This window comes from Squalius cephalus (assembly GCF_949319135.1).
Source record: "Squalius cephalus genome assembly, chromosome: 11".
In the NCBI taxonomy this organism is placed as follows: Eukaryota; Metazoa; Chordata; class Actinopteri; order Cypriniformes; family Leuciscidae; genus Squalius; species Squalius cephalus.
In genome coordinates, this window is record NC_137132.1 from 10,789,677 (window position 1) to 10,807,668 (window position 17,992).

At 38.0% G+C, this 17,992-nt stretch overlaps 2 protein-coding genes across 2 annotated transcripts in view; one reads left to right on the plus strand and one right to left on the minus strand.

The window, feature by feature from the left end:
* LOC307166617 (uncharacterized protein) overlaps window positions 1–17,992 on the plus strand; it is a 40,296-nt gene that overhangs the window by 15,753 nt on the left and 6,551 nt on the right. The window lies entirely within an intron of this gene.
* Window positions 8,807–16,107, minus strand: gvin1l2 (GTPase, very large interferon inducible 1-like 2). Its single transcript, XM_079886429.1, has 2 exons — window positions 15,967–16,107; window positions 8,807–15,824 (listed from the first exon to the last, which is right to left on the minus strand). Exons 1-2 carry the CDS (start codon window positions 16,019–16,021, stop codon window positions 11,257–11,259), a joined length of 4,623 nt encoding a protein of 1,540 aa, XP_079742555.1. The 5' UTR covers window positions 16,022–16,107; the 3' UTR covers window positions 8,807–11,256.

Genomic DNA, 17,992 nt, shown 5'->3' on the forward strand with positions numbered 1-17,992 from the left:
ACTGTTATGTAGTTTTAATAAAAAATCAACCCTTGAGGAATGAAAATACTGAAGTTGAAAAAACAAATTGTCAGTGTCACCCACTGTAATATTTCTCCATTTTGATGTTGACATGTAGCAATAAAGTTATAGACCAGTGGTTCTCAACCTCTCCTGCAGGGACCCCCTGACAGGCCATGTTTCTGTTTTAACCCTGAAATGGCACACCTGATTCAATTAAATAAAGGCTTAATGAGTAGTTGACTAATTGATTAATTGACTAATTCCTACTCTTCCTACTCTAATAACTACTCATTAATTGAATCAGGTGTGCCATTTCAGGGTTAAAACAGAAACATGGCCTGTCAGGGGGTCCCTGCAGGAGAGGCTGAGAACCACTGTTATATCGCATATCTCATATCTCATAAGCTTTCCTGTAGCTCAAACAGTAGAGCGTTGGTGCTTTTAACTCCAAGGTCATGGTTTCGTTTCCAAGGGAAAGAAAGAACTGATAAGAATGCAAAAATGTGTACCTTGAAATGCAATGTAAGTCGCTTTGGATAAAAGCGTCTGCTAAATGTAAATGTATCTGTCATTGAATGTATTGCTACTGTCTTCAGTTAATTTTTCTCCCTCCCAACCCCTTCTGATCAACTTTTTATTCACTATTGTAGATGTGTTTTTTTTTTACTCTATTGTGATTCTCAGTCTTTGAAAACAACCCTCTTTGGTTTTCCTAGCTGAGGAAAGTTCCTCAGAGAAAAGATCAAAGAGAAAAGCTAAATGCCACATAATTCCTTCTATTACTCTTCTATTTCTCACTCCTAACAGTTAATCATCATTAGCCTTGCTATTTGCACCACAATGAGCAGGCAATAATTTAGAATCATTCAGCGATTCAGTTTTGAATAGTTTATAATGACTGGAATGCAGGAAATGGTCAGGAAGAATCAGGAGAATCAAGAGTTTTCATTTTAGTGAGACTAAAAATAAAAGTCTCTAGAAGGAGGTGGGATTCAGGGTAGATTTATGTGCACAATGTGCAAATGCAATCTGAGCATGAAACAAATGTACTGATTATGTACTCTGAATTTCACTAAAAGAAAACTGATGTTTCAATTAATTCATGGAAGTTGAGTTTCCATAATCACAAATCATTGTTCCATGACATTTACACATTTAATTCTCATGAATTCAAGGTAAACGTTTTATCTCCCTAAAGGACAGCTGAAGACGTGGGTGCGTTTTCAATTTGGACAGTCAAACTGGCATAGAGTGGATGTGTATGGGGGTTGGCATGAGGCTAAACACAATCAATTACCATCTTGTTGATGCCCTGAGAAGGGTGAACTAAAAATGGCCAAAAAAGAGGGTGAATAGAGTGAATTTGAAAGGTTAATTGCAGTTGTGCCTGTCTAAGTTAATGTCTTGGCATTGCTAGTTTTCTGAATTTGGCTGCAGGCAAAGCCTTTAGTGTAAGACAATCAACACTAATAATTTTATCCCTCGTGTCATGAGGATTTTGACCTCTGCAGTCATCCGACCTTTGTTCGACCCCAGCGACCGCTCTCACACTGTGAACGGTGGTGTCATATGCGAGCTGTTGCTTTTGCTTGACGAGGGGACGAATAAAGGGGTGAAAGAGAGAAAAGGGAAAAGTAATAGATTCACTGGACATAGTACTGGCTCTGGTTAAAACTCATTTAGTAGCACTGATTTAGAATCAGAATGCCAGACTGAGATGATGACCTTTTTGAAAAGTGCAAAGCCCTTATCTAGTCAGTCACAAAGGGCTTTGTGACTTTTTTTTTTTTAATGAAACAGGATATTAAAACTTTTATCTGTTGTGAATTGATTGGGTTACAAAAAGTAATAATGTATTTTCTGATATTTCTATGGCAAGTATATTTTTCCAGTTACTGCAATGGCCTTGGGGTCTCAAATCCCCAAAGTATTTTTTTTCTTCTTTTTTCGCACAAACAAAAGGTCCACGTTTCGAGTCTTTTCTGTGTAGAGTTTGCATGTTCTCCCTGTGTCAGCGTGGGTTTCCTCCGGGTGCCCTGGTTTCCATTCCGGTTAGGTGGCTTGGATATGCCAATTTGGCTGTAGTGTGTGTGAGTGTGTCCCAGGTTGCGTCAGGAAGGGCATCCAGCGTAAAACCTGTGCCAGATCCAATGTGTATGTGTGTGTGTGTGTGTGTGGATGCCCAATTCCAATCATCAACAAAGTACGTGCGTATTGTCTCTGTAAACACTTGCATTTTTGCAACACTATAAGTCTGTCCTATCAGGTAATCAAAAGTTGTATTCTACACACACTTGCAGTCTTCACATCTACAGTGCTTGAACACTTGGGCCAAATACAGGAAATGCGTTACGCAAGTAGACAAGTGGTCAAGTGCAAAGTGTGTATTTCTAAGAACAAACTACAACTGTTGTTGTGTAATTTGTTCTTGTTCTTCCTCTTCCATTTTTTTTAACAACAGAAGCCAACATTGACGAGTGCTTATGTGAGTGGTATATACAGGCAACTCATTTTAAACAAAGACATTTTAACCTTTGTATAGAAATAGTGCTATTTAAATTGAGTATATCCTACTTTGAAAGGCTATGCGTTCGGCTGTATGCATACAATAAGAGTACTAGGGTAAACGATGGGCCTTAACGTCTCAAACAGAAAATAAATGTCTAAAAGATTCAGAAACTCACAAGGTACTGGTTTGAAAACATCTAACAGAATGTGTGTTTATGTATTCGTGCCAACGTGTAGTTAAAGGTGAAGTGTGTAATTTATGCACCACTAGCAAAACCAAACAGAAAGCATTTTAAAAATAATTTTAAAACCGAAGTTTGGAAATTATTAGTATGCCATGAAGACCCTATGGCTCCCTTACTGATTTTTACTGGCCACCCAATGAAATCTCTAGAATATAGATCCAGATGGAGAACCATGTGAATTATCTCACTTCAACCAAGGACCATAATTAAAAAATAAATAAAAAAGGAGGAGGAGGAGGAGGAGGAGGAGGAGGAGGGGGGAGGAGGGGGGAGGAGGGGGGAGGAGGGGGGGGGTTAGATTATGGGGTTTCTAATACACTACATTATATAATACTTAATAAATAGTTCCATATGAAACAAGCAAAGAAACATGGAGCTGGGCAAAAATGTCACCTTCACACAAATACCAAAAAGTTGTTTTGTATATTCAGAGGCATTCCAGATTACACATTCAGTCCTTTTGAGGTTTTATCATGCAGTTCCGCCAGTGTCAGCTGCATAAGATTGGGTCTTTCTCTGTTCGACCATCCCCTCAGTGCTATTAAAGAGAACATGCTTCTTTTCCCACTCTCACATGAAGCGTCCTCTGACCCCTCATGCTTTTAGTGTTCAACATGTCTCAATTTATTCATTCCCGCTCACACAGGAGATAAAAAAACATGACGAGAACTTTGAAGGTGCTGCTCAGCTAGAAGCTCCACTTCCAGGTGAAAAACACACAGAACTGAGACGTACAAGAACTTTAATTACAATAACCCTGAATGGTGTATTCTTGTGCAGTGCTATTCCAGTGCAGTACAGGACTCGAACATGAAATGAATGGCACTTTAAAATGACATAAAATTATCAGATCATGTCATCTATTATGTATTTTTTCCCCAAGAATCTTAATCAAAGTTTGGAAATGATTAGTATGCCATGAAGACCCTATTAATTTAGCTCCCTTACTGATTTTTATTGGCCGCATTGTGAAATCTCTAGATCCAGATGCAGAACCATGTCAATTAGCTCACTTCAACCAAGGACCAGAATAACATTATATAATACTTAACAGATAAATAGTTTGGAAGTTTGAAATTAGATGAGTAATTTACTGATAAATATTTCTTATTAGGATCTAATTTACATCTTCTCTTCAGACCCCTGGTTGAAGCACTGGGTCTGAAACAATAACAAGGGAACTGATTGTCACATTAAACCATTGGGCTCCATCACATTTTGAGGAATGCTTCCTTTTTAGACTTTTATTGAGAACTTCGTCAACTTTTATAACATAAAAATGTTATAATGTAGGAAGTGGTTCACTGTTGCGCAACCTTTGATGTTTGAAATTCTATTACCATCTGAACATTCACAAGAGAGCTGAGACTGAGAGAGACAGTGGAGTATGAAGTGTGGTTCAAAGGAAGCTGGACCAAGCTGGGAAGAAGGATAACATGGATTTTATTTTAATTACATGCTAGAGATTCAGTTCTATTATGGGGTCTCCTCCCAAACACACAGTGGGTCTCCTTCCCACACACACACAGCGAGTCCCCCCAACAAAAAATGATAATGAGCCTAGTCGGAAACAGGTTTTTCATACACCATTTAATTTTTTTTTTTTTTTTTTTTTTTTTTATGCACAGATTTATGCATTTGTACGGAAGAGGATTAGGAGCAATAATAAAAAAATAAAACCATCTCGAGATTAAAGTCATTATAATGCGAGATTAAACTCGTTAAATTTCGAGAAAAAAAGTCGAAATACAATCTTGAGAATAAACTCATTAAATATCGAGAATAAAGTCGTGTTTCGAGAAAAAACTCGTTAAATTTCGAGAAAAAAGTCGAAATACAGTCTTGAGAATAAACTTATTACATTTCGAGAATAAAGTCGTTGTGTTTCGAGAAAAAAAACTAGTTAAATTTCGAGAAAAAAAGTCGAAATACAGACTTGAGAATAAACTCATTACATTTCGAGAATAAAGTCGTTGTGTTTCGAGAAAAAAAACTAGTTAAATTTCGAGAAAAAAGTCGAAATACAGTCTTGAGAATAAACTTATTACATTTCGAGAATAAAGTCGTTGTGTTTCGAGAAAAAACTCGTTAAATTTAGAGAAAAAAAAACTCGAAATACAGTCTTGAGAATAAACTCGTTAAATTTCGAGAATAAAGTCGTTGTGTTTCGAGAAAAAAAACTAGTTAAATTTCGAGAAAAAAAGTCGAAATAATCGTGAGAATAAACTCAAGAAATTTCGAGAATAAAGTCGTTGCGTTTCGAGAAAAAAAGTCGAAATTAGATGTAGAGAATAACGCATTCGATCAGTGTTCATAGCTAAGCCTACTGATAGAGGACATGGCAGAGTTGGATCACTTAGTCAAGCTATATTTTAGACTTTCTTTCAGTAACAAAGCCGTCTGAGGAGGAGCTGTACTATCATGGAATAATGTCCACTTTAATGCACCCTATATATAGGCGGGTGAGAAACAGCGCCATGAATTATGCAGAAAATGCAAGACTGCTCTTTGTGCATTGTGTAATGTGTCAAGTTCAAAGCTTCATAAAACAATAATTCCACAGTAAAAACTGCTTAAAATTTGGATTTCGTTAGACAACAGCTCTTCTATAATGGGATAATGTCCACTTTAACGCACCCTCTGATGCGGCCTAAATGGAATGATGGCGCAATAAGGCGACTCTGAATTTGTTTGTCCCATTTAAAACTTTAACCGTCCATAAAAAAAAAACAAAAAACGGTAGCCTACATAAATTTGTGCCAATATTTCGGTTTCCACTAGATCAATATATGCTCTATTGCTCCCTTTAGTCGGATTTAACGCACCCTTACATGGCTGAGAAATGCAGAATTTCTTCATTCATTTCTAACAGAGCTTGGTGCGAGCAATGCCATACACAGAGCACAGGGTGCTTAAGGAAGCGTTGCGTCATTTAAAGGGGAGGTCCGCGCGTCAATAAGTAGCCTTAAAGTGGGTCGCACACCGGACGCGCAGCTCAGCGCCGCGCCGCGCCACGTCTAGGACAACTGTCACCTGAAAATCCGATAACATCAGCAATTTTCTGATTTCTGTAAATAAATATAAAACTAAATGTATATTGCAGCACAGGGTTAAGTCCATATATACATTAACTACGATTTGAGACACATAAATGTAAATTTAATATAAAACTATTTAAATGGCGCTCTGTGGCGCGGCAGGATTTTGAACACGGTCCTGAGCCGTTGCTGGGCGCCGCGGACAGACGCCGAAAGGCGCCGCCGGTGTGTGTACTGTCATAGAGAGTAATGTGTTCGAATTTAAAAAACGTGGCGCTGCGCGGCGCTGAGCTGCGCGTTCGGTGTGCGACCCCCTTAACGAATAAGTAACTGGATTCAGCCTCGTATGCAATGAACTCTGATCGAATGCGTTATTCTCTACATTTCATTTCGACTTTTTTTCTCGAAACACAACGACTTTATTCTCGAAATTTAATGAGTTTATTCTCAAGATTGTATTACGAGTTTTTTTCTCTAAATTTAACGAGTTTTTTCTCGAAACACAGCGAATTTATTCTCGAAATGTAATGAGTTTATTCTCAAGATTGTATTTCGACTTTTTTCTCGAAATTTAACGAGTTTAATCTCGCATTATAATGACTTTAATCTCGAGATGGTTTTATTTATTTTTTATTATTGCTTGGCCCTAATCCTCTTCCGTACATTTGTCTTTTTGCACAGACATTTGTTGCACAAATTTCTTATTTTTTATGCAATATTTTTTTGATGCAGGATTTCATCTCCCCTATAAATAAAATGTGCAAACAATAAATACAACAGAAGTGGATAATATCTTATATGTCATATATGACAACTTCAGTTAGAGGGAGAGACGATGTGAAAGCTGACTAACCTGACTCTAACACTTGTTGATGCCAAAAAGCCTCTCAGTGGCAGAGAGAAAGATCATCTCTGGTCTTCCCATATTGCTTGAGCGCTGCTGCATGTCGGGGACGGATGGTAAAGGGTCTCCTGTGACATTTCCTCTGGTTACAGAACTTTGGTTACAGAGTTTCCGATGTTGGGAAATAAAACACATCTTCTCCTCTTCATGCATCTGGATGGAGGCCTCATGTTAGAGGGTATGGCAGAGATGAATGGAGGTATAACTGGTTTAGGGAAGGAATTGTCAGCATCTTGCTTTTTCGGCTTGGGAAACAATTTGATAATATGTGTTTAGTCATTTGAAATAAAAAATTTGATTGAAATAAAAATTAAATAATTATGTACCTTTGTGTAACCAGGAAACTAATTAATAAAATGAATAAACATGTCATGTATAGGCTAGAGATTCCGTTAATTTAATCTTAGAAAAATATTTTACAATGCACAATATATTCTTAATGCACTTAAAATTAATGAAATATTATAATGGTGGTGCTTTATGGCTATATGGAACAGATGTCCTTAACGAGTTTAAAATAAGCAAACGTTCAAACAAAAATATAAATAGAAGAATCCATTAAGATGCAATCAATCTCATGCTACTGCTTACCAATTCATTGCGATCACAAACTGCTGAACAGCGTCACTCAGTTGAACTTCTAAAGGCGCATAATATGGCGTCATAACGCGCCAATCTCTTACGCTGACGCAGGCGCTCCATGTAAGAATTCAAGCAACACAACATTAAGACAACAAACGCTCTTCCTGGTGTACATCTTAAAAAAAAGAAAAAAAGATTTTGCATATATGCCTTATTTTGCATTCTTTTGCCACATGCATGCGGATATTATACATATAATTACCTTTAGTGGATGACTGTAGCCTTAGCCTATGTGTAATATCATGTAGGCCTAACTTACTTCGTTTGTTTGTGTGTGTGTGAGTGTGTATGTGTGTGTGTGTGTGTGTGTGAACGCGCTATGAATAATACATGATTATTCCGACCTCTTGTGGTAACTTTACTCAATCGCTGAGAAAGATTTAATAGGCTATACGTTGTTTTCGGGATTCATTTTTCAAAAATAAGTGGACAATTAATAATAATAATATGAATAAAAACCTTCAAAAACACTTTAACAACTACAAATTCTCATTTGTTTCTGATCCCCAGTTAAATTTTCCGCAGGCTAATTTAGGAGATTTGGCTGGTCGCATTCTATTAAAAACAACAATCAGGAAAATTCTATTTTCCACTTTCATTTTCACATTATTTGGCATTTATGTGAACTAATATCTATATTTTTGTTCATAAAACAGAATCATTGTCCCCACTACTGATGTCTTTGCCATCAATGGCAAGCATTAGAGATCAAAGTTTACTCACTGTAGAAGTGTAAAAAAGTGCCAGAGTGAGAGTTTAAAATTAAGAAATGTCATTGCATTATTAACTTATTTATTATCTGAGAGACACTTTACATAACCAGTCAGTAAAGTGTGACATAAAATTATAGACCCGGTCGATGCCATTCCCCCCCTCCCTCCCCCTCTCCCTCTCCCTCTCCCTCTCCCTCTCCCTCTCCCTCTCCCTCTCCCTCTCCCTCTCCCCTCTCCCTCCCCCTCTCCCTCCCCCTCTCCCTCCCCCTCCCCCTCTCTCTCCCCCTCTCTCCCCCTCTCTCTCCCTCTCTCCCTCTCTAATGGTGAAGTTATGGCATCTGAAAGCATGAGTATGGCTCAGTGGGTATGTCACCTCACAGCCAGAAGGTTCTGGCAGAGCAGAAGATGTGTCTTATGGATTTCCTCCAGGTGCTTCGGTTTCCAAAACAACCCAAAGACAAGAAGGTTAGGTGGATTGGATACACTAAATTGGATACACTAAAAATGTGCATGTATCCCAGCACAGAGTTTGCATGAATTTCTCAAAGTCTCAGCATAACAAATATTCCTTGAACATTCCCATTCAATAAAATTCACTGTTTCACTCTTTTGTCCTCTCATTACCAAACCTATCCCAACTACCATACTACTCAGTGGAAAGCATCAAATGTAAGGGTTTTTAAGGTCTCTCAGGTAATCTGAAATACCTGTCACAATTAATGAGCTACCAAGCAAAAGGAGAGAAATATATTGCAGAAGATTTTTTTATTGATTATAATTAAGCTTAAGGGTGAATTTACTGTACAGTTTGTATATATATTTTTATGCATGAAAAACAGGAATAAAATTGGTCCTTAAAACATAAAAGTTTAATGATGGGAGTGGCTTGTAAAACATTACTACATTTCCCACGATTCTGATACACTGTAAAAAATGTTACTGCTATTTACTTAAAAAAATTATGGTAACAATATTACACATAATATTTTTGAGTAGTTAAAGCTTGATTTCATTCATGGAATCTACCTGAATAAATCATGTAAAACGCCCTAATTTATTTAGTCTGTGACACACAATTTTTTAGTGAAAATGTGCTTTTTTATTTGAAGTATTTTTTATTCTCAAAATTGTGTGAAGTTAAGTGAATGGATATGACCTGTTTATATTTAACTTTGAGATATATTGTTTTATAAAAAGACCGTATACTGCTAGAACAGCACATAATCAAACTTGTTACTGCACTATCATTAGCAGAGTTATTGCTACATGTATATAACAATAAGCTTAATAATATTAAATAAATGCAGTTTTTCACAACCTAACCATAAGCCCTACTCTTCTGCACAATGGTAACGATCAAAACTTTAACATAATAGAAACTCTTTCAAATGTCAAACATACCTGAACATTAAACATTAACAGATGTTTCCCTTTACTCAAAAACACATGAAATAACACTTAATTTCAAGATTTACTCTCCATTTCCAGCCATGTGCAAAGCATGCTGGGAACAAACAATGGTGTCTCTAAATAAAACCGCATAAATGAGCTAATTCTCTTAAAATAAATAGGTAGCCCCTTTTCCTTAATTTTATGAGGTTTATCAGTTCCTCAATTCAAGCCTTAAAATTGTGTATGTTTCCTTTAAAAAAATAGGAAAATGCATCTCTTGGTGTTATTAGTGAAATTTTCTCAATATTTTCAATAAAACCCTAACCACAATTTTCTTAATACGGTAAAATATACATAATATTTTTAATGATCACCTCAATTTTTTTAATGAAAATTACAAGACTCATGATTCATTTTTTACAGTGTACCTTATACTGACCTGCTGTCATCACGTGAGTGAATAATGTGAGGTGTTCAAGAAATCAAAGAAAAAACATCGACCATTTGTAACCATGACATTTTAAATACAAACCATTGCCCTTTTAGAGCTTTAGATTTATTTCCTTAACATTTTTACATTGAAAAATCAATCATTTAAATTCACAACATTTATAAAAACAGGAAATCTAACATACAAATACGAAAAACAGAGATGAGAATGAGGGGAAGAAAAATAGTTATTAGTTGTAAAATATAAGAGCAACATTTGTAATAAAGTAAGAGTGACAGTCCCATGGCATACATTTATTTCATTGAGTATCAGAAGACATTATGCTGATAATAAGTATTGCTGAATTACATTAAGTTTTTCACATTTAACATTAACTATTTAAGATGCAAAAAGTAAACATATCAGGTCATAACATGTTATTAACGGAAAAGGTTCATACATTTTTTCATCAACTGGCAAGTAAGTGATGAATCCAAATTTCACCTTCTGTCTTTTTTTTATTTAGAGAAAAGTAATGTAATAGAAAACAGTTTTATCAGCTGAAACAGTAGCGGCTTCTACCCATAAATTTAGGTACAGTAGGACAGATTCTGGGTCTTAGCGCTAGTTTATGATAAACATGTAAGCTTTATATTCCGATCACTGAACACATCTGACACACTTTTGGCAGAATTCTAACATCCTAGCATTATTCAGCCTGAGGGTGGCACTCTAATAATTTTTGACAGATTTTAGTACACATGAAAAATGCATAGATGGCATCTTAGAATTGCCTTAATGTATTTATTGCGTCCGAATGTTGTTTTTAGAATGTTGCAAGTTATGTAGTAATTCCAGTGAGGAAAACAAAGTCATGTCTATTTTCAGAACAAACATAAAACAAACACAGCAGACTCATAGCATCTCTTGGTCTGGAGCTAGGTTTACGTGACATAACGTCACATGAAAATAAGCGTGCAGCCTGAAATCTGCCCCAATGGCTTTCTATCTAAGAGTGCGCGTCAGTTCCATTTTTCATCACAGATTTACATTGGAAAATTGGGGGGCGCTGTAGAGCTAGGGAGGGCTCAGATGCCGACTGCCCCTCTTAGTATCATAAATGCATGCCTGCCGAATCCATGCACTACATGTTAATATATCCTGCTCACTTTTTGACTTACAATAGTCTAAATCCCAAAAATATTTGATGCAGAATGCTGAATACATTTATAATTGATTCAGTGGATATAGAGGTCTATGTTTGGATGAATATTTTAGTGGGGCTCTGCCCCACCTGCCCATACAGACGAGCCACGGCTGAGCTGAAGTAAAATCATCATAAATACAGGTATTGATATAATAATGCTGGTGAAAGACTTTATCACTCTGTAATGTGAAAGGCCTCTCTCAGGCTCTGTAGTGCCTCCTCCTGAGTAATTTTCCCCCATACTTGAGGCAATAAAGCAGGTGCACACTGATATTCTTGAGCAAACCTTCTGTTGTACTTCATGAACACATACCTCCAGTAGACTGCAGCCCCATTATTCCTAGGGTCCTCTGGGTAAATGTTCCAGTCTGGGTAGATGGACTGATATTCCTTAAAGGGCAGAGACTGGCCCCTAGTATGTCTGTTTTGAAACTGGGTTTTACCTGCAATATCCGCAGAGCAGGTGTTGTGGGACAGAGTGGTAGAGTTGGCATTGGTATAACACACTAGACCTTTAGGTCGATACACAACAGCTTCATGCACTTGATGATCTTTTTCTTCCAGGTCACAAGGAGCTTTGCAGAAAGGACAGCGCTTATCACACCCCTTCACTCTGTCATACAGCATGCCCTGAAGTTTATTAGGGAGGTCATCAGGGACTTCAATGACGTCTTCATTCTCCATAAATTCCTGAGCAATTGATGAGGACAACTCAGAGACTGATTCCTGTAAGTCATTTAGGAAGTTCTCACGATGTGTACTTATGTCAAACAAAGGTTTTTCCAAGATTTGATTTGGCACAGTGATTTCCCCCAGATTCTCCAGGCTGATGCAAACTTTCTCCAGTAGTTGCCTAACACTGATCTGTGCCCCACTACTAGATTCTGATGCCTGATTAATACAACTTTTCACCCAATTAAAGATTTGGTGCATTCTCTGTTCCCTGCGGTCTTCGATCATTACAGAACCTGACAGATGAGCTTTGATAAAGTTCTCAATACTCTTCTGGCTGAAGCTCTCATGGGACTGAAGATACTCATGGAAATTCTCAAAGCTGTCCTTTAGCAGCATTTCTTTAAGTAGACCGTAATGGAATTTCTTTGGTGAGCTATAAAGATGTGCATTTTTGTTCTGGAGCATATCATTAAATATCTGTCTCTCCAAACTGCTGTAAATGAAGTCTTCGGCTGTTGGCTTGAGACACAGGTTGGTGAAAGACTGAGCAGCTTTTTGACACTGGTCTCTTTGTCGGAACCGATATATGAAATTCAGCATTTGTCTGTCCTTGGTCTCATTTAGAAATCTCTCTTTAGTTTCTCTTTCCCTTATGAGCAATGCCTGCACCTCTTGAAAAGACTCCACTGCTTTGCTACAGATGTATCCTTTGATATCCGCTTCAAATTTGGGATTCATCATGAATGACTCACTTTTTAAAACTTCTAGACCCTTGTCCACAATTGCAAGCAACTCTCTCATGTAGCTGTCTGAATAGCACTCTTTGTGCCTCAGTTTTTCTGAGACTCTCTTGTCACAATCTTCTATCAAATTATTGGTGAATCTTTGTGCAACATTCTTATTGTACTTCAGTGTTTTCTTCATCTTACTACTCAGAGCAAAATGGCTAGTCTTCACTTTAAAGCCATTGAGTTGGTTTGCATTTCGGAGTCTAACGTTTTGCTTTTTTAGACCACGATTGCTTAGGTTTTTCTTTAGCTGCTCCACCATCCTTTCAAAGATTTCCTGTGTCTCTAGGGGAGGATCCTTCAATTTGGATGGGATATTTTCCCAAACACTAACAAATTCACGTTCAAGCTCCTTGTCATCAATCACACTGCCATTGTTCTTGCAGGTCTTCAAGAGTGAACGTAACTTTACCTCCAGGGCTGCTTCAAGTGATGTCAATAAGGCGTGCATCTTTATTGTCATTTCATGGCGAATGGTAACAGACTCAAGTTTCTGGGCAACATCAGATGTCATTTGCTCTTGAATGAGGTCTACTCTTTTGAGAAGATTTACTTTGTAATTTTCCACAAGGGTAATATCAATATCCTCCTGCCTAAGGTAGTCCCAGAGACTTGCTTTAATTTGGTCTCTCTCTGCACTGATTTGTGTATTTGCTTCACTCCTCAAAATTGTGAGTATGCCATCTGAATCCATACCCTGTCTATTTTGTGATGCAGATTCTTTTAACTCTGTTATGTGATTGTCCAACCCTTGAACCCAAAGATCGAGTTGATCATTGAGCTGCTTCTCTCCCAGTACAAGTTTTGTGCAGAGGCCAATGATGGCATCAGCTGTATCTGTGTCTCCAAACTTTATGGCAAAATTTCCATTTTTCACTTTCTCCCATAGATTGCACATATACTCCATTAATGCACCTAAGCAGGTTGGCTGATCATTTGTTGCCTTTTCATGGAACATCGTCAACAGGCTTTTCTTTAGCCTGAGAACTGCATCACTGTAGATTTGATCATTTTGTGAAGTCAAAGAGTTGCTGTTCCATGAGCTGGACAGGCTATGGCTTACACCTCCTGTTTCACTTGTGAGAAGTGTTTCTCTTTGGGATTCATTTGGGAGCTGTCCTGTGGAAAGTACATCAATTACACTACTCATGATTTTTCCATCCATTCCTGCTCTCTCTGAAGCCACCTGAAAGGTAGTCTTCCTCTCCAAGTTTCGTGTGCAGAGAAGAACGTTGACAGCAATATGAAGGTTGCTTCTTGTTTCGTCCTGACCCTCAGCTGGTAAATCTACCAGAGTTATGTCACTCAGTCCACTGACAAAGGTAGCCAGTTCAATGTCATGCACAAGACTTCCTCCTGCATTGTGGTTCAAACCTTCTGTGCCAATCAACATCAGAAATTCACAGTCCATCTCCATTCTTAAGTTGTCAGGCAGGCTGAGGAGAAGCATGTATGCCCCTTTGATATGCCTTCTACCCCACTTTGGGAAGTTGGTGCCAAACAATGCAGATAGGATCTCCGCATTTTTGGAGTTGTGGAAACCTAAGATTGTCAAAACTCTCATGCGACTGAACTTTGGCAGCTGCTTGTGTACCTCATAAAGAACGCTGTATACCCAGTTCATGGGAAATACTGAGGCATCCCCATCATAGAGCTCAAGTGGAACTCCATACAAGAGTAGTTCAGCAGCTACATATGGCAAGCGGAACATGTCATACAAGTCACTGTTTGGACCGCGGAAGTATCGTTCGTAGACCAATCCCATTTCTCGAAGGAAATGTTCAAGTCCAATGCAAGGTTCTTGCATCTGTTCCTCATTTGTTCCCCTAAGATGGGACAGTTCATCCAACTGCATAACTTCAAGTTTCACCCTCATCCAAGAGAGGAAAAATGCTCGCTTGGTTGTGTCAAATGAACAGAGAGCTGCAATAAAAGCTCTCATGGCTGTTGTTAATTTATAATCAAGCAGTTGTTTTATAAGATTTTCCTTCTCCCCTATTAAGCTCTGTGTTGTATGTTGTTGGTGACGTCCTTCCTCCTTCTCCAGCTGACACAACTGCTTCCATACCATACCCTGCAGGGGCAGCTGGTTCTCCAAATAGCTGGACACTCCGTCTTCGATTCCACTGAGGACTTCTTCAACTTCCCTGAATGCCATTCGACATATCTCATCTTCATCAACATTAATGTCGAGGTCACTGGCCATACCAGCTGTACCTACAAGGTTTGCGGTGTGCAGGTATGGAATAAAGCGATCAAGAACATATTTTAAGCTTTCAGCAATTTCTTCCTCATTACCTTCACAGCCGTTAAGCATTGTTCCTTCAGGCATTTCTAAATCCTTCATCAGCCTTTGTTTAATTTTCTCATTATGATTCTCTTGGCCATCCTCTTCTGACATTGAGCAGTCGATTATAATCATGTGGCTTGTATTCTCCCTCCATGAGGCAAGCAGTTCTCGTTCCTTGGCACCAAAACTTCCGCAAAACACGATCAGGACTGCAGATGTGTAACACAGCAGACTCATCTGTTTTTTGCAGTTGGCTGCATCTCCACGGAGATTAGCTACTAGCACAGGACGAGGGAAGACGTTGGCACGATGATCTCCTGAAGGCAGGTTCCAACACATCTCCACCAGACCATCTGAGAGAACACGAGGCAGCTGCCCTCCATCCATACCACAGTTTATGAAGCACTCATTCAGCTTGTGTGGACCCCCAAGAACACAGTTGAGTACTCGAGATTTTGAGACACTGCAGCGACCTAGCCTCACTGCAGAGAGAAATGGCATCCTGGAATTGGCCATGTTCTTCATGATAGTTCCCTCAGAAGGTGAATTCCACTGACCTAGAACACCTCTAAATGGATACAGGAGCATGGTCCCCTTCTTTTCTGGGTAAACCGGTGGAAGATACAGAGGCACTGCAAAGTTGCATTGCACCATTCGGTGGGTGATCTCTTGCTGTAGGAAACTATTTGTTGTCATGTAGATGACAGCAACCAAGTCTAAAGGATTGATGGCACATTGTGAATTCTCATCCATGTCCAAACCGTAGTCTCCTACTGCTACCTTGCAGCAAGTGCTGCGGGCTTGGGGATTACATAGCCAGAGCCGCCGGAGGAATGCATTTGAGAGCTCTGTTGGGTCCTGTGGAAAGTCGTCTTCAGTGGTTGGAGTGTTTACATATAGCATTGTTGTAAGATCCATAGGCGACGCCTTTTCCCTGTGCAGGTCCAGCATATGCAGTAAAATATGCTTGTCCCTGTCAATTTCAGACACTAGAGAAGAGATATATTGGATGAAAAAAATCCACTTATAGTAATATCACATTGGAATATTACTGAAAGCTATGATTTGAGCAATTTCTGGACAAAAACATGTTTAATAATGGGATGCTGAAATTTGATGCATAACCCTCACCTATCTCAGTAGTTAGAGGCCCCAGATCGGGGACAATCCTCCGATGAAGAGACATGGTTTTAGAGTGTTTATTTGGTTGTCAGTTATAATTTGTAGGATCACATTGACCAGCCAGCCAGAGTGTCCTTTTCGCTTATGAAACTGAAAATAAATAAATAAAATAATCACAGTTACACAATATCTACACAATGCAAATTCAAAATGCAAGTTTTAGTATTGACTGCATTACATTTAGTCAAATAACAAATGCTGAGTGGCATTTTTGCAGCAAAACCTTGAGTGTTCATTCCAGACTAGATCTGATTATAGATTAATTAAGTGCCTACCTATCCTAAAAAGGTCAAATTAGATTTCCATGTCCTTGATGGAAAATAAATTACATCCAGACCTTTCTAAACGGCATCCATCTGAGGGAAACAATACAACAAAATTGTTCACACTTTGCCTTGGGGGAACCAAATTATGGTAATCATACTAGGCTAATTAATTTCTGACACTGTTGGGACATTACTGGTTAGATATCTAACATATATCAGTGTGTACTGTATTAATTTTACCGTTTTTTATGTAACTGTTAATGCTATATGTATTTTGGGTAACACTTTTGTTTAGGTTCCAATTCTCACTATTAACTAGTTGCTTATTAGCATTACTAGGACATTGGCTGTTTATTAGTACTTATAAAGCACATTTTAATGCCTTATTCTGCATGACCATATTCAGCATCCCATTATCCTACCCAATACGTAAACATAACAACTACCTTACTAACTATTAATAAGAAGTAATTAGGAGTTTATTGAGGCAAAAGTCATAGTTTAGTGTTAGTTAATGGTGAGAATTGGACCATAATCTAAAATGTGACAGTATTTTGCAGCAAATTCATACAACAATTGCTTAACATGCATCTTTCTTATTTCCTGTTTTCCAGAGTCATAAGTATGCTTATCACAAACCACACAGATGAAAAGCTAATTTCTCATTAAAACCAATGCCTTTGCAAGGATTATCCAGTCACTAGTGAATAATTCATTAACCACTGATCCAAAACCACAAATACCAACATCAGTTATAATCTATTCAGTTCAAATCAAATGTAAAGTACAAATCGACGTACAGTATACTATCATAACAATGCAAAATGAAAGCCATTTCTCGTTTAAAAAATCAGTTTGTCTGACCTGATACTTCCATTAATGCGTGCTGTGCTGTCATTAGATGAAACTGACTTCATGATCATAACACTGAGCTCTTATATGAGACCTGAGAGCGATATGGTCTGCTTCTGTGGAATTTCCCCCACCTCGTTCATTACGCACAGGCTACAGATCCCATTCACTCCCTTATCAAAACAACCGCCATATAGCAGAAAAAGTACCAAATAATCCAAACAAATTTTCTGCACAGAATTAGGCAATGTGTTGTGTGATTTAAAACACTTCCATATATTATTGTGGCAACAACATATAAAACCAAGTGGCATTTAATTTAAAGATAAATGCATTTATTTTTAAGCATAAATAGACTTTTCATGTATAACATTTCACAAAAAATGGCACCTGTGCGAACTCCTCAGAAAAGTATTATTTGCAGATGCCACTTGTTTGGATATTTCAGACAATAAAACATGCAAACCCCCCCCCCCAAAAAAAAACCTTATAGACTTACACATTAAATAAGATTCTCAAGCCACATCCAGTGACTTGATAGTGTGCTCGCATATAAGGACCTCAAAATCAGCTTAGCAAAATTGTGAACCCAAAACATTGTGGCAAGAACCAAATGAAAACAATTCTATTTTAATTACCATTGCTGTTGGCATTTTTAATGCATTTATAGTGTATAGATTAGGATTGAGCTGCTGTGGTTGTAAACATTATTGGCTTCCATGCGGGAGTGATGACTTCATTAGTGGCATCATACTTTCACTTACTGACTGATTAAATATTGATTAGTGAAGAAGGGATTCTCAACATGCATGCACTTCGAAAACATTCTCTTTACAGATAGACTTGTTTAAATTGTG